Source organism: Sceloporus undulatus, unplaced genomic scaffold (genome assembly GCF_019175285.1).
Source record: "Sceloporus undulatus isolate JIND9_A2432 ecotype Alabama unplaced genomic scaffold, SceUnd_v1.1 scaffold_24, whole genome shotgun sequence".
In the NCBI taxonomy this organism is placed as follows: domain Eukaryota; kingdom Metazoa; phylum Chordata; class Lepidosauria; order Squamata; family Phrynosomatidae; genus Sceloporus; species Sceloporus undulatus.
The window spans coordinates 495,482-519,554 of NW_024802946.1; the positions used below are offsets into that span (position 1 = coordinate 495,482).

Below are 24,073 nucleotides of genomic sequence, written 5' to 3' on the forward strand. Positions count from 1 at the left end.
CTTTTATTTCCTCTTCCCACCCCTTGCTTTTCAAGACCAAGAAAAAAACAACTTCTAATTCCAATTGCTCTACTTTATAAGTAAGAAGACTACAGCAGGGGATAGGCATGAAGAGGTCTAGGGAGCTTTCCTGGCACCCCAATTGTTTTTAAAAGATTGTGTCCTCTGGGAAATGTGGGGGTTAATTTCATCACATTTTTGCCTCCTGAAGTGTTAACTGCTGTAGCATTCAAACCACTGAAATGACTTCCATTCGCTTGTGAGTTGTTTAAAGCTTCCTTAAGCCTAAAACAATGTGAGGGAGATATGGCAGAGTTGCTCATCACATGGGGAAACTATGTGGGCACATTTGCTCTCCAGGAAACCTTGGAATGTGGCACCTGTCCTTGCAAAAAAATGAATTTTGTGTCCTATGGGACATGGGGGGGGGTGTTTTGGGGTCTTCCTGACCCCCTAAAGGGCATTTTGAGGCTGTGTTTTCTTTTGTTTTGACCCCTAGATGGTCAAAGGAGCTTGAATCATGGAGAAATGCTCTCTACCTAGAGATCATTTTGGAGCAAAAAACCCCAACCTTTTACTGTCTCAGGACCCATATGCGGCTCTAGATAGTGGAAGGAGCTTTCTAAAGGGAGTACAGATGCGGCTATGTTGTCTGCATCTTGCATAAAGCATATGTGCTGCCTGTTGGAACATGCTTCATCAAAATACCTTATCTTAAAAGGAAACAAATCAGCTTGGCATGAGTTGTGGCCAACAATTTGTACCTATTATAGAACACTTAAGGGATAAATCTCCCAGTTTCCAACACTGAGCAAGCGCTCTTTGGTACCCTACTGGGAGGCTTATGTGAAAAACTGGCTATAGTTGCCATGACAACAGGATGCAGTTACTTATGGATTGTGGTTCTTGCAAAGCGCCACTTAATGGCTCTGTCAAAGCCACAACTAGTCTCTGTCTTCCCATCTTACATGATGGGAGGCTGGCAATGGAGCTGAGGCTGTTGGGTTCTCTGAGTTCCAATATACACATTTCTTTATGCTATGAGTATGCACAGCAGTAGATGAATTAAAAGGGAAACAGGAATACAAAATTAAAACTACAGTTGTAGAGGGGGATGGAGGCCGGGATAAATGGGAAGAATGTGCATTTTCAGTGGAACGGTTTTATGTTTGAAACTGTTTTCATGCAAAGAGTGGTGTAGGATGAGACAGTGCCAAAAACTATCGTAGTTTGCAAACAGTACTTTAGTGCAGGCTATATGCACCCAATGGTTTCTTATAGCATAACTGCTGTTCGTAATGAGATGAGTTAGCAAGATGAAACAGAAGGGGTAAGTACTATACTTTCTATACTAAAAAGTGTCCATAGACCAGCCTTGTGTATCATAATACATTTGGCCCTCCATATCCATGTATCCTTTATCCACAGATTCAACCATATCCACAGCTGGAACATCTTTTTTAATAATATAAATTCAAATAAGCAATGATTTTGCCATTTTATATAAGAGACTTCATTTTACTTTGCCATTGCATTTAATGTGATTTGAGCATCCATGGATTTTGGCATCTACGGGGAACCAAACCCCAGCAGATACCAGAGGCCCACTATATGTTACATAAGCAGAAACACAAGGTGCAATTTGCAAAGTACGTAGTACATTCAGAGAATAAAATCTGGTATTAGGAGGAAGATTCAGAAGAAGCAAACTGGCGGATCTGCAGCTCTTAAGAATGTTCTTGGGCCCCGGACGGGAGGCGCATAATGGTGTGCATAGGCCCCAGCACCGCCTTGCTCCAGGTCCTGAAGAAGTTTGCAGGAAGCAGGATTTCAGTCCCAGTGAATATGATTTGAAATGTCAGAGGACTGTGCTGGATCTCTCTCTTCAGTGGAGATTTGCCAACCTGCCCAACAATGCCAAACTGAATATGGTGCCAGTCTCTTGTAACAGAGCAGGAACTGAAACCACAGTGCAAATTGCACTGCAATTGGATGATGGTTCTAGGCTCCAAGACACATTTCCCTCCAGCCAGATTGTATATTCTCCATCATTTTCCACAGACCAGGGAGAACGTGGAGCACCACTGTGAAGTCTTCCCTGTCCTGGTGAAGGGTCTGGAAACCATGTCCTATGAGGAACGACTTAGGGAGCTGGGGATGTTTAGCCTGGAGAAAATAAGGTTAAGAGGTGATATGATAGCCCTATTTAAATATTTGAAGGGATGCCATATTGAGGAGGGAGCAAGCTTGTTTTCTGCTGCTCCAGAGAACAGGACCCGGAGCAATGGATGCAAGCTGCAGGAAAAGAGATTCCACCTGAACATTAGGAGGAACTTCCTGACAGTCAGGGCTGTTTGAATGTGGAACACACTCCTTCCTCGGAGTGTAGTGGAGTCTCCTTCCTTGGAGGTCTTCAACAGAGGCTGGATGGCCATCTGTCGGGGATGCTTTGATTTGGATTTCCTGCATGGCAGGGGTTGGACTGGATGGCCCTAGCGGTCTCTTCCAACTCTATGATTCTATATTTACATGCAAGATGCGGTCACTGGAAAAACCGCTTTGGAGAAAACAAGTCTGAAGTCACTTGGCCTGACAGGAGGCAGTGCTATTATCAGGTCACAAAGAAGACAGCCACATTCTCTGGCTATGCAGAAACAGAGAACTACTAATAATAATTATAGCACTATGACGCCACTTGGATTGCAATAGCTGCATTGTATGGAATAGTGTGATTTATAGCTTGAGGTATCCCTCCATAAACTGCAAATCCCAAGATAGAGAAGAAAAAATCAGTTTCCTATGAGTGCCATAAAAGTGGTATTAAAAAGTACAGTACATGCTGAGGCTGAATCCCAAGTATGCCTATGAGGAAATCGTCTCCAATTCATGTATTTCTAAGGAAATGTGCCTAGAATTCAGCTGTAAATATCTGATTTGAAGCTCACTCTTTAAACCCTTAAAGCGTATGATTTTTGTGCTGATTCTTCTACATGGTTAAAATTTGGATAATGTGGAAATGGTGGCAACAACCATGAAACTGGCTTCTGCTAGAGTTTTATGTGAGCTGTGAGATCTGGAATAAAAACCCTGAAGGCTGTGAACAGGGAACAAATACTTCTTATACTCGTATATATTTGGATAACCAATGCTCAAAAGTGTTGATGCGATTAGTATGCCTGATTTGGTACAAATTGGTTAAAAGGTTTTTGGACGTCAGGGTTCCAGCTCTATGTGATATGACAGGTGTGTTTGTGATGCATTTCGTTGGTTACGAAATGTGAAAGATGCAAGGTTACTCAGCACTTGACACGAGAGAGGCTGATTTTAATTTGCACATGGATGTGACATGTCACATCAAGGAGAATGGAGCAATGTGTAAGAACCCGTTTTGATGCTTCGCGGCACAACGTGACACACAGAAATGTGGCATGTGTCATATAACGCACAGAAGAGAGGTTGTAATATGCCAGGAATGGGCAGCGTGGCAAATCCAGGGCAATTTTGGGGCCAAATGGGGAGAAAACCAAAGCCTGAAACAGCCATAAATTCAGCATTCCCTGAAGATGGCAGCCACAGATGCTGGCGAAACGTCAGGAATAAACTCTTCTGGAACATGGGCACATAAGCCGAAAAACCACAAAAAACCATAGCCATAAATTCACTTTTGGATTTAGAAAAATGGCCATTTTTATATCTAATGACGTAGCTGATCGTCACGGGCCATTTAAAAGGCAAATTACCCAAAAAAACGTGTTCCAGGTGGACAACAAAACAACCTGAAAACATTGTACACTTTGTCCAACTCTTTGCACACTTTATGAAGTGTTTTAGGGGTCATTTATTTAAGAGTATTTGTACCCCATCCTTTAGTGAAAAAACTCCAAAACATTCCCAGACTGCATCTTGTCGGGATATAAATAATTTTTTATTATTTATTAGTATACAAATACTTGATAAAATAATATTTTCCTCAGTTTTTTGAAAAAACGCCCTCAGGGTCCAGAAAAGCGGGGTTGAAAATGCGCTTGAGAACGATAAGGGACAATAAACAACCAATATTTTGCTTCTGTGGGCTTTTTAATTTTTAAATTATTATTATTATTATCATCATCATCATATTTTTTTCACTCTTTGGCTTGAAAAAGGGCCTCAGGAACCGGGAAAATGGATCTGAAAAGGCGCTTGACATCTACTAGAGGACAGTAAACCACCAATATTTTATGTTTCTGTGGCTTTTTAAAATTATTTTATTTTTTCACTTTTTGAGCTGAAAAAGGCCCTCAGGGGCCAGAAAAGTGAAGCTGAAAAAGCACTCAAGAATGGTAAACAACAAACATTTTATGTTTCTGTGGCCTTTTATTTTTACTTTTCACTCTTTGGCTTGAAAAAAGGCCATGAGGGACTATAACAGTGGCGCTAAAAAGGCGCTTCAGGTCGATGAGGGAAGGTAAACAACCAGCATTTTATGCTTCTGTGTGCTTTTTATATAATAATATAATTAATTTTTGTACTTCTGGGGCTGGAAAAGGCCTTGAGGGATGAGAAACGCGAGGGACCAGAGCTGAGGAGGCGCTGACAAAATGGCGCCGGTCACCTCAGCCGACCCGCCGTTTCTTTCCCCCCACCTTCCTTCCCCACTTCAGCCCCGTTGCATGATGGTTAAATAGCCTGGCCCTGGAACCCGCCATTTTCTGTTGGGGCTGGCGGGAAAAGCGGAAAGCGAGTGAAACAGGCAGCAGCCCGAGCGAGCGCCGTCGCGGGACGACCAACGGCCGCTTGAAACTGCGAGGCAGAACCCTCAGGTAAATGAAGCCAACGAGGCGCCGAACCCTTTCCCGCCCTTATTCCCTTTCTTTATTTCCATTTTGCGGAAAGGATGAGGTAAAAGAGAGAAAAAAGGGGGGTTGACAAGAAACTGAGGTCGTCTGAGGAGATGCGTCGCCCCCCCCACTAACTCCCAGTCCCGCCTTCCGTGTGCATCCCGACGCTGATTGGCTCGCGAGCGGAGGATTACGGCAGGCTCCTTGATAGGTCGGAGCTGCTGAGGCAATTCGGACGGGGATTGGTTGGAAAGTGGTGTCAATCACCCGAGCGGGGTTTGTTGGTTTTTTTGCAGCCCCTCCCTATTTCGCTCTGCTGGGTAATAAACCAATAATTGGCCGACCGCGCGAAGGCCAGTCGGGAGGAGGGAGGGGCTACCGTCTTGGAGGGGGAACTAGAGGGTGCGCATGCGCGTTTGTTGCTGGTTGTTTTTCTTTGTGCCGCGTGACGCTCGGGACCCAATCAAGAGAGCGCCTCTTCTGCAAAGGCTCCTGGGACTTGTAGTTTTCACGCAAAGTATATCCCCAGGTGTTTATACCTCAGCCAGGTCTCCTCAGTGGTCGTTATTTCGTTCTGTCAAATAAAAATAAAAACTTTGGGGACAGTCTTTTGCTCATTTTTTTCGCGCCCATATTGCCTCAGCCTAACCTTCATTGGATGCTATAAATAGTTGTGGAAGGAAAAAAGAGAGGAAGGGGGGAGGACTGTCCTGTTGCCATGGCAACTGCCCTTTTCTGCTTCTGTGGAGATTTGAGGGCTGAGGAAATAATAATAATAATAATTTACGTCACTTCATAAATGGAGCTTTTTCTTCTTATTATTATCTTCGTCTGTTTGCTTCCTGAAATTTAGAGCCAAAAATGACAAAAGTGGTACACAAGACACACAACACAACACACACACACTGTTTATGAGCCTGTCATTTTAGGCATAAATGGGTGCATATTACTTCCATTTATTAAAAAGGAAGATAACAAGTTGAGTGTCCCTTATCTGGAATCCTAAAGTGTTATTTTATTTATTTGTGTATGTGTGTGAGAGAGACCAGACATGTCCTCCTTTTTCCAGGACCTGTCCCACATTTCAGCCTTCTGCCCATGAATCTCCAAATGTCCTCCATCTTGAGAAGCTAAGAAGCTTGAAACTACCTTTACATGAATGTTTCTAGCTTTGCTTCGATCACGTCCTACATTTTTTCCTGAAATGTCCTATATTTTGTGCTGCCTTTGGCCTCCTTGGCGCTTAGGACCGCTGGTCACTCTGTTCTGAAATAACAACCAGCCCTCCATATCTATGGGGTTTTGTCCACAGATTCAACTATCCACAGCTTTAAATATATTCCCAAAATGCCATTGTATTTAATGGCACTTGAGCATGGTCACATTGTATAGGGGACATGGAGACAATGGTCCAAAACACCCTGCAGAAATAATCCGGTTTGAGACTGCTTTAACTGCTCTAGCTCAATGCTAGGGCATTCTGGGAACTGTAGTTTATTGTGGCACCAAAGCTCTCTGAAAGAGAAAGCTAAGTATCTCACAAAACTACAGTTCCCAGGATTCCCTAGCACTGAGCCAGGGCAGTTAAGGCGGTCTCAAACTGGATTATTTCTGCAGTGTGTCTTGGACCAATGTTGCCAAGTTGTTGGCCTGCTAGGAGCTTCTTGTTCCCTTAGGTGGGTCTTTTTTCCAAAACCAGAAACTACTTTAAAAGGGGTCCTTTGTAAGTTTAGAAAAATTAAAAATTGCAGGTAGAGATCACAGAATATTGGAAGCGGGTGCGACTTCACAGGAAACCCTAGTAAGGAATCACACATCGCACCCAAGCTGGACTTTGTCCACCTTGCCTTAGAATTTGAGACTGCATCCACACTGCAGAAGTAATCCAGTTTGATACCAGTTTAACTGCCATGGCTCAGTGCTGTGGATTCTTGGGCTGTGTAGTTTGTTGTGGCACCAGACCTCTTTGACAGAGAAGGCTAAATGTCTCATGAAGCTACAGTTGGCATAGTTCCATAGCATGGAGCCATAGTGGTGTCAAAGTGGATTATACCTGCAGTGCAAAATAGGATGCAGAGCTGTCGACAGCATTTAGCTTTTCCTATGAATGCAGTTTTTCTCCCTCAACAGGTTTCCTAACTTTTAAGAAACTCCCAGGATGGCACGTACCAAGCAAACTGCCCGTAAGTCCACTGGAGGGAAAGCACCTCGAAAGCAGCTGGCCACTAAAGCAGCTCGAAAAAGCGCACCATCCACTGGGGGAGTGAAGAAACCTCATCGCTACAGGTACATGGGCCTCACATGGTTGCTTGAGTTTTCTGGCTGGCCTTATGAGATGGCAAGGTTCTGTCATGGTGCTGGCGATATGAGAAAGAGAGGTTGCACTTTAGTTTCATCTAGTTTTGTTAAGACAAGCCTATCATAATCACATATTATTATATTCTGAGATGTTTTATTGCTGTGAAAGTCCATAAACAATTTCCTGTCTTTCCAAAAAATCTTCAACTGGCTTATTTTTTTTAAAATCCACATTGATTTGGCAATGTGGTCAAACTCAGCAATTTTAAATTAACGGTGTTTCAGTCTGAAGAAGCTTTAAATCTATTTGTGTGTGTGTGTGTCGTTCCATTCAGGCCTGGCACTGTGGCACTGCGAGAGATCCGGCGGTACCAGAAATCCACAGAGTTGCTGATCCGCAAGTTGCCATTCCAGCGCTTGGTCCGTGAAATTGCTCAGGACTTTAAGACAGACCTGCGGTTCCAGAGTGCTGCCATTGGAGCCCTGCAGGTTTGTGTCTCTTTCCCTGTTCCTTCTCTTGTCGTTCTTCTATTTCCATGGCTGAGTAGGGATTTGAACCCTGGCCTCCAGAGTTGTAGTCCAATGTTCAAACCACCCCACCATAATGATGCTACCTCTTTTGATAAAGCTTTAAGGTAATTGCTGCTCTTCAAGATAAGAACTGGTCAGTGCACAGCATCAGCTCCTCCTCGTGGGAACAGTTGGCACTGCAAAGATGTGATACCTAAATCTCCCCTGTGTCTGTGCATTGCAAAGTTGTCTCCTCCAAACTAGCTTTGTTTTGACTGTGTGTCTCTTGTTTCTTTGCTTTGACAGGAAGCCAGCGAGGCGTATCTTGTGGGTCTGTTTGAAGACACCAACCTGTGTGCCATTCATGCCAAGCGGGTCACCATCATGCCAAAAGACATACAGCTGGCCCGCCGCATCCGTGGCGAACGGGCTTAAGTTCTCCTCCCCGTCTCTTTCACACTTACCAACCCTCCCTGGGCAACCCCACCTTGCTTGTGTACTTAGGATACACTCCAGATTTTATTTTTTATTTTGTTTCTCTCTCCTAAATCCTGTTTGTAGTGGCTAGGATGTGTGAGGAAATGTTAGATTATCTATCTATTGTAGTACCTCTCCGGAATCAGGAGGCTTGATTCCTGTTTTCATCATGTACAAACAAACAAAAAACAAAACAAAAATCCTTTGAAATCTGCAAGACTTCTGGATGTTGTTTTTTTGTAAAACCTTTTTTTTCCTTCCAGAATTGCAAAAAAGCAAACAAAAACACACCCGACAGGGGGACATTTTTGAAATATCTGGTTTTTGTACACACAACCTGCGTAGATACAGGCATTTCGACGATAAAAGAGCTTTCGGTCTTCAGTTTGTAAAATACCTGCAAAGAACACTACACTTTGTTTTCCTTCTGTTAGTCGAGTCTTTTTATTTTGCTTTGTATTTAGGCTAGAAGTGCTTTCTAGATCATTTATTTTCCTGTTTTCCATTTGTCTCGTGTCTGTGATTCTGACCTTTGTATCAATAGGGACTCACCTTGAAGCAGTAAGAGAAAAATAATAAATGTTGAATGACGACATCTTAGTTTCCGTAATTTTTGCGAAGGGTGGCTTGCGGAAGGAGTTTGCTATCTTCTTTCACTGGAAGCAAGTTGTTTCAGACTCTGTCTATCAAAGCTGCTCTCTTGTTCTAGAACCGGGTGTCGTTTCAGGCCTTCCCAGGACTTCTTTCAGTAATGAACGCTGACAGATGTTGCTCTACAACATAAGTTTTGTTGGAGGTAAACAATGTCACAATTAGGAAAGAGCAGAGAAACCCACCTTCCAGCCCTTTCACTGATGGGTTTCAGCACCCTCATGGCCAGTTGCAGAATTAGGTCCCAAATAAATTTTAGACTATCCCTTTTAGACTTGGAAATCAAGTTCAGTCCCCATTTCTCAAAATCTAGGAAGCTCTTAGGCTGGAGTGCATTTCCCCCAAAGGTGAGGCTTATATAGTACAGAGGTTTATATAGTGCAGAAGCAAACAAAAATGCACAAGCATGACTCATCTCCCCCAGACTAGCAATGAGAACTGTGCAAGTAGACTAGCAACAGAAAGATGCTCTCCCCAACTCCGATCCCAGCCTTCATATCCACCCCAACTCTTCATAGGTCCAGTGATAGGGATTGGACTTGAATGCCATCAAAGGATAGTCTGGATAGAATTTGTTTGAGGGACCAGTTCTATCATTGGCTGTGAGAGGGATGCTGGACACCATTAGCAAAAGAGCTGGGATGCTTCCCTGCTGTATTTCATCTGTAGCATCATTTACCTCTAATAAAATGTATGCTACAGCAGTGACATGTGTCCATGTCTGGTACCAAAACAACCCTCAGAGAGGCCTGGAGCTATACCCAGTTCCAGAGCAAGACGACTGCTAAAATGGCAAAAATGTGTTAAGGTGATGGTTTCAGCATTAGCGGTTTTTGAATGTACAAGATGCTTTATATATCTTACCTTGTGAGATCTTGTAGCACCTTTGAGACTAACCGAAAGAAAGAAGTTGGCAGTCTTAAGTCTACTTCCTCAGATGCAGACTTAAGTCTAGGAAAGCTCACGTTGCTAACTTCTTTCTTTGGGTTAGTCTCAAAGGTACTACATACTGATTCTACAGACTAACACAGCTATATGTTTGACTATCTTATCCTGGTGGAACAGTCCTATAAATCTGGTCTTCAATTTATTGTGTTGTGAAGGCAAGGCTGAGAAGAGTGGCTTGACTAGAGTGATTTGAGTAGGTTCACAACAGAAGTAAAATTTCAACCGGACATGCTTGGCTGAAAGCTGAGTTTCTTGTTCTCTCTAATATGGCATCTGCTTTGTACAACTGGCTATGTATGTATAACAACTTTAAATTAGGTTGTCATCTCTTCTTGGACCTATTCTTACACTTTTAACAGCCAGCAAAACAGAAATTTTAAGAGGTAAAGCTATTCTCAGCATGAAGATCAGTAGTTTAAAATAATGCCACTTTTGTTTGTTTGCTCAGATGCCTTTATAAATGTGGTACCCTTATCATTAATGCATGTCCATCTCCTGATTTGAAAGTAAATTAGCACCTAATATACCGCTATAGTTGCAATGTCTAGTTGATCGATCAACAAATCCGGAGTATGATTTCCAAAGCTGAACATTTGGCTCTTGATGTTCTCTATACTTGGTGAAGCAACCTTTCCTGCAACCTTTGAGGAACGGTGGATTTAACTATTAGGGTTTTGTTGTCAAATAATCAGGGAATGCTAACGATTACAAGCCTTTCAAAAACTAATTTGAAGGATTTTAAGAAGCAATCATCTGCACTCGCAGAAGTTTTAGAGTAAGATGACAGACTCCTGAAAGATACTCTGCTGTGGCAATTGCTTTCTGGATTTAGTAGGTAGAGAGTGCCACCGTGTGGTTGTTTTACAACTGATGGTGGAGAAAGCCTTGTGAGTTGTCACCAAACAAACAAAGACAGCAATCTCAAAGGTACAATCCATGAAATCAGCTCAGATCCTTAGGTTAAAGGCAGCATTTTCACTCCTGCCGAGAGAGACTGCCAAGTTATGACTTCCATTGATTCACCCTTGAGAAGTTGGTGGGCTTTTGGTTAGCACTTTGAGAATTCAGTTTTCTTTTTACAAAACAAATGATGTTCCTAACCCTCCTGTTTCATGATTTCAGCGTTAAGCCTAAGAATACCTGTGCTAAATAAGTGACGGCGAAGATTTTTGGTCCAAGGAGCTATGCCATCCAACTATTCTGCCCTCTGCCAAACATCTTCCCAATGTAAGAGTCCATCCATTCTTCCCAATGGTAGACACAGCATCTCCTCCGTCTGAGGTTTTGCCACAGCCCTCTTCTGATCAACCCAGTTTTGACCACAGGCCAGCCCTGCCATCCGTCCATCTCCAAGGAAGACTCATGGTCCTGTCTTTTCCGAAGAGAAAGCCTCGATGTCCTCAGATGCCCATCTGCCTGTCCAAATTAACCACCCTGAAATGCCTGGCCTCTAATCCTTATTAAGGTAGCTAAAAGTGGGCTGGTCTGGGCCTATATGTCACAGCACCGCTAAATTTAATGCAAACTTGTCAGATGCAATCAAGTCAAGATAATCCTGGTATCAAGATGCTGGAGATGGAGAAGCGCAGGCACAACGAACGAGGGAAACTGGCAATTCCATTTTTGCAGAAGAAGCACCAACGGTTCAACTCAGGCATGACTGAAGCAATGTTTGCAAGCTTCCTCTCCCCGCTGCTTTGTGTAAGAACAACAGAGTTGGGTTGTTTTTAATGGAAACATTGGGTAAAAACATCAATAATGGAAGTCATATGGGAAGCAAAGTCCAAAGTTATAGAGAGGTAGGTCACAGAGTAGATTTAAATCCTATTCATCGGTGTCTTCCAAGAACAGGACTAGATTCCCTGTAGAAGTAACATCTGATCAACAGAGGGCAGCAATGTCTCATTCAACACAACATTTTAAAAATGTTTGGCATTAGAAATGCCAATCTTGTTTTGTTTAAGCATAAACAAGCAATGTTATCTCCAGGGCAGAAGCTTCAGAAAGTGGATGCCAAAAACCATATTAGTGTAATACCTTTTAAGAGGCCAACTGAAGGTCAAGCAAATAGGCAAGCTTTTGAGGTTTCCGGAGCTCTTCATCAGGCAAGATGTTACAAAAAGACGAGGAAGGCAGAGGAGGAGGGAAAAAAGGGATGAACTGATGTTGAAGTCGTCCTGTCCAATGCTGGAATGTGAGAAGAATCTTGCGATGAAATGTGGGGGAAGTTAATAGTGATGCTTTTTGTAACAGAGATAACGTTTCATAGCTACAAATTCAGATGGACTCAAAGAAGCCACATCCCTGAGTTTGCAAGACATGACAGGATGCCATGGAGGCCAACATAACCTGAAACCACCTTGATGGCACAACAAAACATGGTGTACATCATGCTACCATTGAAGACAAACTACTGTATAGGGTTCAGTTCAAAAGCTGGGAAACCTTTCACTGACAGCCAGAGGACAAAAGTGGAGCTGGGAAGTGGAGACTAAACCACCTCTTTGCCAAAGTTGGTTGCTAACCAATCCAAATAGTGAGGATAATAGAGACAAAGATGATGCAGAGCTTTTGTCCACACAAGTGAGAGTGTTATATTAGACACAACACGTTTTAGCGCATGCTAAAATAAAAAGCAGGTAGCCTTAAAGGCGCTGCCACATTTCCCCCCCTCCCTTCTTTTGATACAGAATGTAGTTACACTCAGACCACCACAGATGCCAGGCTGGCAAGCATTAATCCCCTTTCGGGAACAGAATCTGCCCCTTTTCTCAATCAGGACAAAAAGCTTTGTGGCTATCATCTCTATTTTTGGACAGGAGTCATGCCACCCTATCTCCTGCCCAGTCCAAGGGGCAAACATGCCCTTGACACCAACCGGCATTCAAGCAGAGAGCTGGTTTTCCTCAAATCTACCTCTTCTGCCAGCTTGCTTTCATTTATATAATGGATGGGAGAGAGGCCATGCCAGGTTTGGCTGCTAGGAACGCAGCAAGTCATTCAGAAAATAAAAATGTGACCAGATTGTGTCAGAGAGGGAGGCAGAGAGAGAAAGCACATTGCCATTTTCCCCATTCCCTTCTTTGATTCTAGCATAGCTTTTGTGTATTGGTATCGCCTTTCTATCTGCTCTCACTCCTGTATCTTTAACATAACAGAAATTTCATACCATTTTAATATGCCATGGTATTTAATGGGACTTGAGCATCCATGGATTTTGTTGTCTGCAGAGGGTCCTGGAACCAAACCCTAGTGGATACCAAGGGCCCATGTAATCTAGGATGAAGTGGGAAAGTAGGAGGAAGAGGGGGAAAGTGGGACATTTTTAAAGTAGCTGGAAAAGTGGGATGGCAGAGGATGAATTGGGACTGTCTCTGCCAAATTGGGACAGTTGGGAGGTGTGTAATTTTAACAGATGAGACTTTCTGGCATGGAAGATAATGTAAAGAGAGAAAGCCTTGTGTTAAATGTCTGTGTGCTAATGGTGGGAAGCACAACTATGGACTGGTAACAAAAATATGTCCCCTACACCTAGCGTAGTGTCGTAGCTTGAGAGTTGGACTATGACTCTGGAGATCTGGGGTTCGATTCCCAACTCAGCCATAAAACCCACTGGGTTTCAGGGAAGATGCCAGCCACAGATGCTGGCGATATGTCAGGAATAAACTCTTCCAGAACACAGCCACATAGCCTAAAAACCCTACCAAAAACTATGGATTCCGGCTGTGAAATCCTTTGACTTCACACTTTGCATTCAACATTGCAGGGAGGAGAGGAAAGAAGAGGGCAGGATGTTGCCCTTCCCGGTATGCTTCGGCAAAAGCAAACTGCAGCAGTCCCTCCTAGCTTGTGGGTTCTTCCTCATTAATCTCTTTCGCTGTCTTGACCACTCTCTGATGTTGCTTGGTCCCACATGCTCTGCTTTTCAGCTGTGAAATATGGAGGTTACGGCTTTCCGCACCCCACCCCAAACTCAGGTTTTTCTCCGATGGCGGAGTTGGCCTTGGTTGGCCTTGAGAAAAGGATTTACTGCCTCTCTATGGGATCTTTGCCATGCCAGACGTCTGCTGAGTGTGTCCCCTCTAAAAAGCACAGAACACAGGATCCCTAAAATAATCTGGAGATAGGCCTTGGACTAACATGAATGTATATAGTTGGATCCTGGCCCTGTGTGCATCTGTGAGTATGCTTTTCACCCTAAATTATTTATGTCCTTGTCTATGCTTTCTCCCCTTCCATCGTCCCCCCGCCTTTCACTGGAGCCCAGTCGCATATGGGGTTCCATCACACTGAAGGGATTAAGGTTAATCAGCCACAAATCCCTGCGTCTAAAAAACAAACTAATCATCAAGATTTCCACACTCTCCGCCCAGCTGCTCCCTGGCCTCCCAAGCCAAGGATGAGGAGCATTTTGGGGAGGCGGAGACATGGGGGCAGATAAACCTAAAATCCTGTCCCCTCTGATTTTTAGGGCGAACACAGAGTTACAAGCATTATGCAGAACCTTATTATGGTTCCAGATCAGCCTTTATGGTTAGAAAATGAACAAGTTTGAAGGGATGCCATAATGTGGACGGAGCAAGCTGCTCCAGAGAATAGGACCCAGAGCAATGGATGCAAGCTCCAGGGAAAGAGATTCCATCTAAACATTAAGAGGAACCTCCTGACAGTAAGAGCTGTTTGACAGTGGAATGCATTCCCTCAAAGTGTGATGGAGTCTTTAAACAGAGGCTGGATGGCCATCTCTTGGGGATGCTTTGATGGAGAGTTCCTGCATGGCAGAATAGGGTTGGACTGGATGGCCCTTCTTGGGGTCTCTTCCAATTCTAGGATTCTGTGATTCTACATTCAACAGTAACAGGTACAGCTTACACAAGCCCAGAAAAATTCCAACATATGTGCATACAGTGACAGGAAGATAAGATTCTTCCGTAAAGAATCCTGTGACGCGGCGACTATTGATAAAGTTTCTTTCTTGCTTTCTTCCTTTGCCCTCAGCTTACTTCAAAAGGCTGTAAAAAGCAAAAACAGTTAGCACTCCATTAATTTGGAGAGGAGTCATGAAATGTTGGAGTGGTGCTATATATCCATGTTTGAGAGAAAGAACTGGCCAAAGCACCTCTGAATATTCCTTGCCTAAGAAAACCCTTGGAAATTAATGGGATTGCCATAAATTGATAAGTGACTTGAAGGCACATGTACACAAAGAACTGCAATAATAATAATAATAATAATAATAATAATAATAATAATAATAATACTGTAATAGGATTTATTTATATACCGCCCAATCACTGGGAATCCGAGCGGTTTACAACAGAGGGGATAATAGACGGTAAATAAAATAAAATGTACTTTCAGCATCCTTAAAATACATCATCGCTAAAAATTAACCACATATTCCAGGCACTTCGCCTTGATTTCCATCCATGCTTCCACTTTTTGTTAATGAATTTGCAAAGGCCTCTCACCGCCAATACCAATTCCATGCTCCCAATCACTAAAGTGGATTACAATCCCCATTTCACTCCAGTTGTAAGTATACATTTTGAGAGCAGGAGCGGAGGGTGAAATCTCTCCTTTCACTGCAGCAATGGTTACGTCCAATAAAAAGGAGGTTGGGGTGTAACAAACCTGTATTGAGTGGCCTGTAGGAGATAGTTCTGCATGATCATGATCTCTGCCAAATTCAAAACAATGCAGAGAAGCTGAAGGCTTTCATAGCCATCATCCATAGTTTTTGTGGGTTTTTCAGGCCATGTTCCAGCTGCTACCAACTTCTTTCTTTCATTGTTTCAAAGGTGCTACAAGATCCCTCTGCACACTGATTTATGCCTTTGAATTCTACCTGTTGTAGGTGAATAGTTCTTTAAGAGTGGGGGACTCTCTGCATGTGAGGGCCATTGAGAAGTCAATAGTGGAAGGAAGATTATATTAACTGCAAGAGCTTCTGTGATCTGGGGATGGACAGATGGACAGACAGACCAGGGATATGTCGATTAGGGGAAGTTTTGGACCTCCCCCCCTCACTTTGCTGGCAGAAATTTGGGCATTTTTAATGCATGAAATTAATATTAACTTATAAGTGCAAAAAGAACCCAAACCATCTGCTGCTGAGATGACTGTTCAAAGTGGTGAGACCTGCCTTGGGCAAAGAAACGACATTCTAGATGTACTGTGATGCGTGTGCATATTCCACTGCCCCATTTCCCCCTCCTTTTCTGTCCCCCCTTCTCTTCTCCTGGGACCAGGGGCAGCCTCCAGGTCCAGCTCCGCCACACACATTTCCAAAGGTATTAACAAGAGCTTGGAATTCCTGGGTGGATTTGTGCACAAGGATGCTTTTGTCCTCTCTGCTGTGTTTGATGTCCCCTTCTGCCAGCCTTGTGCCTCCGCAGCCCTGTGTTGTGCTGCGGCATCTGATGCAAACTTGGACTTCTAAGAAGGACCTTCTTAGCCAAAGGACCAACTGTTCCCTTAGGTGGAACTTCTGGTTTTTGGAGAACATTAAATTGTCAGATATGCAATTGTAGTTTACATTTTTGCTCCTTTTAACAGGAAGACTAGAGCACCACCAAAATGCTCTAGGGCAGAGACGGGCCCATTGCGGCCCATTGGCTACATGCGACCCTTGGAACCCTTATGGAAGTCCCTGCAGCTTCCCCAAACTCTCTCATTTAATTTTTCCAGGCTGACTTCCCTCCCTTCAAACTGGGCAAAGTGCGTCTAAAAATGCAATGGTTTGCTTCCTGCCCCCCTACCTTGAAAGCCCATAAACTCCCACTCAAAATGGCAGTCAAAAGTGACGTTGCCTTGGGCACACCAAAATACGTTAGTGTAGGGAGGAGAATGGCCCACTCTCCACCTTGCCGTAGGTCCATCTCTGCTGAGCAACTGGGGCAGAAGGAGAAGATCCATCTCCAAGAGTGAAAAGTCTGGAGTTTGTTCATTTTTCAGAATAAGAAAATATCTGCAGCAAACTGGTGTGCGTTATGAGCTTGGTCAGAAATGGATGCCAGTCTCTTTGGCAACCAGTTCAGGCTCTTCCTTATCTTCTGTGCCGGGGGGGGGGGGGGAATGGTGCAACTCTCCCGATGTTGTTCAACTGCCATTACCAGCAGTTCCAGTCAGCATAACCAATGGGAAGGAATGCTAAGAGCTGCAGCCCATTGCAATCTTGAGTGCCACATGATTCTCCTGGGGGTATATAAACTTGTACCTAAGAGTAGTTTGCCAATCTATACATGATCTGTGCTCCTAGCAGAGAGGTGGCTTCCCTCTCCCTTTGCAAATTAATTGCGGTTAGTAGATATCCTTCTAGCAGGCCATAAGCACTCTTTTAAATGGACAGATGCATGCCACCCACAGCTATTAACTGGACTGTTAAAATGCCACGGTTGAAAGATTAAGCACATCTTAAAATGATCCATTGTGTTTAAAAGATTCAAGCAAAATTACTAATGCAAAACAGCACTGAACCACAAAATGGTGTACTTTAAAAACCCACTTTGAGTGGCATAGTTTTTTGTGGGTTTTTTGGACTATGTGGCCATGTTCTAATATAATCTCGATGCCAGCCACTGATGCTAGTGAAATGTCAGGAATAAATTCTTCTAGAACATGGCCACATAGCCCTAAAAACCCACAAAAAACTATGGATGCCGGCTGTGAAAGCCTTCGACTTCACTTTGAGTGGCAATTTTCAACCCAATGTCTGTGTATTGGGGTTGGTGGTAGAACTCAGATGGGGTGATTGTGTATGATAGTATATGAATGTTCCTGCATTTAAATTTGCTATTCACATGATGCATGCAAACCTACAAAGTCATTAATAGCCATCCCTGTGCTCTTGCACCATCAATGCCCAATAAAGGGTCACTTGAAACTTATTCCACTTCTTGGGGGGTGGGGGTGTTTTGCCATTGTGTGATCCCTCTAAATACTGCTCCCTGAACCACAAATCCCAGATTCCATAGGACATTGCCATAACAGTTAAAGTGGAATCATAGTGCTATAATTGTGGAGTGTGAAAGGGCCCAGGAAACACTTATCAAAGGCCATCTTTCACATTCTGGAGTTGTGCCCTTGTGTTCTGGGTTGTGCGCCACTGGGAGTCTTGGATCGAAGGAAATTCTCCCAATTGTAGTCAAACAGAGGTTGCTCCTGGATTGTTACTGTGGTTTTCAGTAGACTGATCTTCTGTCTCACAGGTAAAAAGCCTGCCTGCCTGTGTATGCACACATGCACATGTGTGCCATTCCTCTTCCAGACTTGTCCCCCAATCACCCATTAGAGGTGACCTTTACATATATATATATATATAATCAGAGGGGGGGAACCCACAGCCCTGTAGGGTGCCATGATCCTGCAAGCCAAAGTGCCATGCAAGACGCCAGGCAGCTTTGTCACACACTGGTCCAGGATGTCAGACACAGCCAGCTGTCCTCCTCTGGATTAATGTCACTCACTTGTTAGTTCCCAACCGAGTGAATAATTTCCTCCCCCTGTCTTCCACCTCCCTTGTCTCGTTTGTTTCCAAATTTCCTGCCTTCAAATGGGCCGTATGGGGTATGTGTGGCAGAAATAGGCAAAGTATAGGATTCCTTATCAGTGGAGTGGCTGGGTTTTGCAAACACATTCCTCAATGGTATTGAATTTGCAAGGATAGTCCAGATTAATACTGTGTCATCCCACCTTATCAGCTGTTTTAAAAATGTCCTGCTTCCTTCTACTTTCCCCTCTTTGTCCTCAGCTTCCTTCAGTTGCTGCAAACTGAGTCCCAAGGGTCAAAGTAGTTTGCATTCAGTGAACTCTGCAGGTAGGAGAGGAGAAGATGGGGTGAAATCTTGTCCTTCCTGGTTTGTTGTTGTTGTTGTTGTTGTTGTTGTTGTTGTGTGCTTTCACGTCATGTCAGACTTATCGCGACCCTACAGCCATAAGTTTCAGCAAATTTCTTCAGAGGGGGTTTGCCATTGCCATCCTCTGCGGCTGAGAGAGTCATAATCCAGCACTTAAATTACTATACCACACTTGCTCTGAAAAGCAAGATTTCTTCAGAGGAGGTATGCCAGTCTATTGCCTTCCTCTAAGGCTGAGATGGAATAAATGTGAAGGGTTTGCTTGCCCAAGGGAGGATTTGAACCTTGGTCTCCTGGAGTCCTATTCTAAAGATCAAGCCACTACACCAGGCTGGTTTTTTGATGCCCAGTGGGCCCTTGGTATCCACTGCGGTTTGGTTCCAGGATCCCCTGTGGATAACAAAACCAGTGGATACTCAAGTCCCATTAAATACAACGGCACAGTAAAACGGTGTCCCAATATAAAAGTGCAAAATCAAGGTTTGCTTTTTGGAATTTATATTTTGTGGGAATATTTTCAAGCCGTGGATGCTGTGTGTAATGAATCTATGGATACAGGGGCCAACGGTACTATGCTCCGCACAAAATGCCAGCAATGTCCCCCTCCTGAATCTTCGAGCCGCAACATGACTCAAACAAGCTGTAACTCTCCCCCTCCTTGTTTTCTTTTCCTCTCTCTTTGCAGAGAAACACAGGTAACCCTGTTGCCCTCTGCACTGCCGGATCCCACACGTGTATGAACAGATCCGGGCAATGCCGGCAGAAAGAACCCTTCTCATAAAAGCACGGGGGAAATTCAAAGAGAGACAAAAGGTCTGGCTGGATTGGAAAGACTGGGAGCTGGTCCCCCTTTGGAGCAGCTGTGATGGGGGACACTCAGGGCATAGAGTTGCGCATCAAGAGCACGGTAGGTCACTTCATTTGCTAAATTTCATAAGGTTTGTTTTTATTGAGAGATGCAGGTTGAGTCTCTGTTATATGGCACTATGAAATCCGAAACACCCCAAAACTTTTTTCCATGAGTGGCTGAGTTAGTGACACTTTTGCTTTCAAATCATTCAGTGTATACAAACTCTGCTTCATGCACAAAATTACTAAAATGGTATAAAATCACCTTCAGGCTATGTGTATAAGGTGAATAGGAAACATAAATGGATTTTGTGTATAGACTTGGGTCCCGTCTCCAAGACATCTCATTATAGACGTATATGCAAACACAAATATTCCGAAATCCAAAATATATATCCAAAATCCAAAACATCTCTGGTCCAAAGCATTTAGGATAAGGGAGACTCAACCTGTATATCTACACACGGCATGTGCCATATCATGTGCTAAGTAACGGCACATGATTCTGAAATCTCTCATTCATTCATTCATTGCTGTTGTTTTGGGTTGAATGGTGTGTCCTGCCAATTTAAAATCAAAGGAGAGTTGCATTTTCCGGAAGAGTCTCCGATCTCCTGAAAAATTATCCATGATGCATAAAAATTTGAAAAAGACTGCTTTGTTCTATTCTGGAACAATAAGTAGACCTAAGCTACAGTCTTCCAAAATACAGTACATGATTCCTCATCTGTGTCCCTGCGTCATCTTTGGGCAGGCCTGCCGGTCCCTGTTCCCTCCTCCACAATTTGAACTCAGAATGCCTAAATCTGAACCTGGAATGCCACTGCAGCATACTGACTCTCTCTTGGGTTACAGGAGACACAATATACCAGTAATTCAAGGCAATTTAGATGAAAAGCAGAACAAAGAGTTTTTAATGGCGTTGTGTGGCTTATGAGTGCGGAGGAGTTGTGAATGCAGTACAAAGTATAGTTGGGAATAAACTCCCCTTACTACTAATATTAAAAACAAGCAGTTGTTGCAAGTGTGGCTTAGGGATTTGGATGTTGGACCACAATTCTGGAGACCAAGGTTCGAATCCCCACTCAGCCATGAAACCCACTGGGTGACCTTGGGCAAATCACACTCTCTCAGCCTCTGGGGAAGGCAATGGTAAACCTCCCCTGAAGAGATCTTGCACGGAAATAGGTTCACTTTGGAGTCTCCATAAGTTGGAAACAACTTCAAGGCACACAGCAACAGCGTACTGGATTGTAAAATGGCAGAACAAAGTATGTAGATGCTATTCAATCAGTGTTTGGAGGCCTCTGAATGAAGTGGACATAGTTTGTCTCATCTTCTGAAAAGATGTTGTCAAGAGGAGAAAGTGTGACTTGCCACAGGAATCGAACCCTGGCCTCCAGAGTCAAAGTCCAACATTTAAACCACTATGTTTATTTAAGCAGTTATGAGTCTCTTTGAGTCTCATAGGTTGCATCTGCACAGTAGAAATAATCCAGTTTGACACCACTTTAACTTTAACATGGCTCAACACTGTGGAATCCTAGGAATTTTTGTTTGCTGTTGTGGCACCAATGTTCTCTGACAGAGAAGGCTAAATGTCTCACAAAACCACAGTTACCAGAACTCCATAGCAGTGAGCCATGGCAGTTAAAGTGACGTCAACCTGGATTATTTCTGCAGTGCAGATGCATCCCTTTTGGGAGAAGGTCAGGGGATAAATAGAAGGAGGAGAAGGAGGAGATAATGATCTAATAAATAAATACATATGAAAGATGTGACTCAGCATCCACATTGTTCCCCCTTTTTCACCTTCACAGTTTCAACTTGTGCGGTTTCTCAATCCACAACATTTCTGCAGACTTACTGGAAAAGGCTCTGCAGGACAATTGTTTCTTTGACCATCTAATTAGGGACGGAATCACTATCAAGGCAAGTTCTGGGTGATTTGGCAGCCCCTGATAAGCAAACACAACCCATTGTGTGTCAAAAGAGCTTCACAATGAAATCGACACGGTGGAAATGAATCAGTGCTGCCCAGTGGCTTGGCTGCCAATTGGCCAAGACTAGTTTCTTATCTCTGAAATGAGTACTGGTTACTCACTTCCAACCAGTGGCCACTGGTCAAAGTTGCCATCACAAAACCTTCTCCAGAACACCATCCCTAACCTATTCTCCTCCTTGATGGAGAAATATTTAATTCACTATTTCTGGCTACAAACAAGTAGGATGGATTAAGAAGTCCTTATTCCATCTCCCTAAATAGGTGTGAAGGAAGGATCCCCTCATTGCACCTTGATCTAGAAATATACTCTTTAGCTAAGATTGTGACTGTGTGTAAATGATAAGTGGTGAACACAAGCTGTGGTTGGTACTTAAGCCGCACATAATGCTTAAAGACCTCACCAGAGGCCATCCCTAGGTCTCAGGTTTTCGCCTAGAAGCCACAGGGCTGGAGACTATCCTGAACTGGCAAGCCTATTTTTCATCAGATGGATGATGATGATGATGATGATGATGATGATGATGATGATGATGATGATGATGATATTGTATCCCATTTTCCTCCCAGAATTGGGACCCAAAGCAGCTTACAGTTTAAAAATACAGTACAATTAAAAACTTGCAAAAGTAAGATGGAATTAAACTATTGCAATATTAAAAGAGATCATTCTCCAAAAGAGAATTCCCCCTTGTATTTCATCTTTCCTTGCCCTCCATCCTAGCCGTACCCTGGAGGGCTTGGCAGCCATGGGCAGCAGAAAGGAAAAGGGAGGGAGAATATGAAATTAAAAGGACAATAAAATTAATCATGGCTTTTGGTGTCTCGCCGGCGTAATGTAGGAGCCCAACCCAGCAGTAAAAAATACAGCTGGCATTACTTTCCTGGGCAGAGTGTGGGGGAGGCAAAAGCCTTGGAGCGCATTCAAATTCTTGCCTCAACCCCTTGAACTGTTCTTTGAACATTCATAAACTGGTTTCAGGCAAAGACGAAGGCCTCCAGGTGACCATGGGTCTATTCACACTGCGCAATTATAGCAGTTTAATATCGCTTTAAGTGCCCAGCTTCCATCCTAAAGAATCCTAGGATGTATAGTTTGCTGAAATACGTGGAATCCTATAGTAGGGTCTATATCCTAGAATCTATCATTTCATAACCGAAACAATCTCCAACGGTGTAATCTAACCTGACCGCTTAATTTTATGCTTCACTTTCTGTATTTCAATGCAATTTCTCCATTTTATATTGGCTTATGCATTATGCAAGCTTCCAGTTTGTGTGATCTCAGTTATTGTACGCCTCGACAGGTCTATTGACCGTAAATAAAGATTGATTGATTGATTGATTGATTGACCAAGCTGTCATGGGCTTCTGGAAGTTGAAGTCCCTGGAGGACCAACGTTTGGGAATGAATGAGCTAGAATGTTGTCTAGAAATCTAGATACTCCTTTAAAATAATCACAGATGGTCCTGACTTTCCTATGGTGGCCATGGCCTTAGTCTTACAGTCCCTACATGGTGTTTATGGCCATTGTTACACTTAGGTAGCTTGCGCATATCATGTACCTCAAGATGCCCATCGTCTCACAAGCAACGGAAGAAGACTATCCAGTGCAAGAAGACTATGCGGCACTTTGTGTTCCTTGATGGAAAGATGTCACCGAAGCTGCCCAGGCAGGTTCTCCAGGTTGGTCTTTCCATGCCTGGTTGCTTAAGGCACATGCCACGAGGTTCATTTTGTCAAGGAAGGGCCCCACGAAACAGAAGAGGCCAACTTGGTAATCCTCGGAAAGCTCCGGCGCTCCATGGGGCATGTGACCCGTCATGAGGGAACAAGAAGGCCAGACAGAGAACAAAGGAAGGGATTTGAGTCCCTGGCAAGAGAAGGGAAAGTTCCTAAATCGGGGCGTTATATAAAAAAGTGTATGCGTGGAGCAGGGGGAGCTCCTTCCCAGAGAAGTCTAGGGGTTTAAGATGCCGAGCGAGGCGACGCACAAACTCCGTAGCCTTGTTTGCTTGGATCTTCGGTTCTTAGAAATATCAGTAGAGGGGACTAGTTCAAAAACCCAGAATCACAAGGGCTAGATTTAGGGAAGGTTATCAGTGGTTAAGTCTAGCGGAGAACAGGGGTGTGTGGGGAGTCAAAACAAGGAACCGGTTCTGAGAATCAGCTCTGAACTGGTATGACACAGGTTCAGATCCCTCCCTAATCCTTGTCTGTCCTTTGAGCAGTCACTCCCTCTCAGGCATATCTACTCTGGAGTTATTTCTCAGTTTAGCCTTCCTTACCTTCTTTATTTTTAAAAGCAAGTAACTTGCTGACTATAGCCACCAGTTATTCCATGCGGCTGGGAAAAACGGGCCAGGGATAATCTCCGGTGTGTGTTGGTTGCCTTTAAGTCATTTCTGATTTATGTCGCAGGGGTTTCTTAGCAAATTTCTTCAAAGAAGGGTTTGTCATGACCATCTTCTGAGGCTGAGAGAGTGTGACTTGCCCAGGGTCACCCAGTGGGTTTTTATGGGTGAGCGGGGATTCGAACCCTGGTCTCCAGAGTCCTGGTCCAGCGCTCAAACCACTACGGCACGCTGGTTCCCAACCTGTGCTATACTGTCTGAAATGATAAGGTAGGGTACAAAAGTTATAATGAGAGAAAGGCAAG

The 24,073-nt window shown here is 43.7% G+C and overlaps 2 protein-coding genes across 2 annotated transcripts in view; both read left to right on the plus strand.

Moving 5' to 3' along the window:
* The first annotated feature begins 4,647 nt into the window (after positions 1-4,647).
* On the plus strand, positions 4,648-8,700 carry LOC121917588 (histone H3.3A). Its single transcript, XM_042443672.1, has 4 exons — positions 4,648-4,802; positions 6,951-7,106; positions 7,454-7,607; positions 7,935-8,700. Exons 2-4 carry the CDS (start codon positions 6,979-6,981, stop codon positions 8,061-8,063), a joined length of 411 nt encoding a protein of 136 aa, XP_042299606.1. The 5' UTR covers positions 4,648-4,802; positions 6,951-6,978; the 3' UTR covers positions 8,064-8,700.
* Positions 8,701-10,613: 1,913 nt separating this feature from the next.
* Positions 10,614-24,073, plus strand: part of LOC121917589 (homeobox protein otx5) — a 48,095-nt gene continuing 34,635 nt past the window's right edge. The window contains exons 1-2 of the mRNA XM_042443676.1: positions 10,614-10,931; positions 19,248-19,469. The gene's annotated coding sequence lies outside the window, so the exon portion shown is untranslated. The remainder of the gene's footprint in view (positions 10,932-19,247; positions 19,470-24,073) is intronic.

Coding starts and splice junctions, on each gene's coding strand:
- LOC121917588 (XM_042443672.1), top strand. CDS start 6,979: ATGGCACGTACCAAGCAAACTGCCCGTAAGTCCACTGGAGGGAAAGCA. Junction 7,107..7,453: donor AAGAAACCTCATCGCTACAG/GTACATGGGCCT, acceptor CGTTCCATTCAG/GCCTGGCACTGTGGCACTGC. Junction 7,608..7,934: donor CTGCCATTGGAGCCCTGCAG/GTTTGTGTCTCT, acceptor TTGCTTTGACAG/GAAGCCAGCGAGGCGTATCT.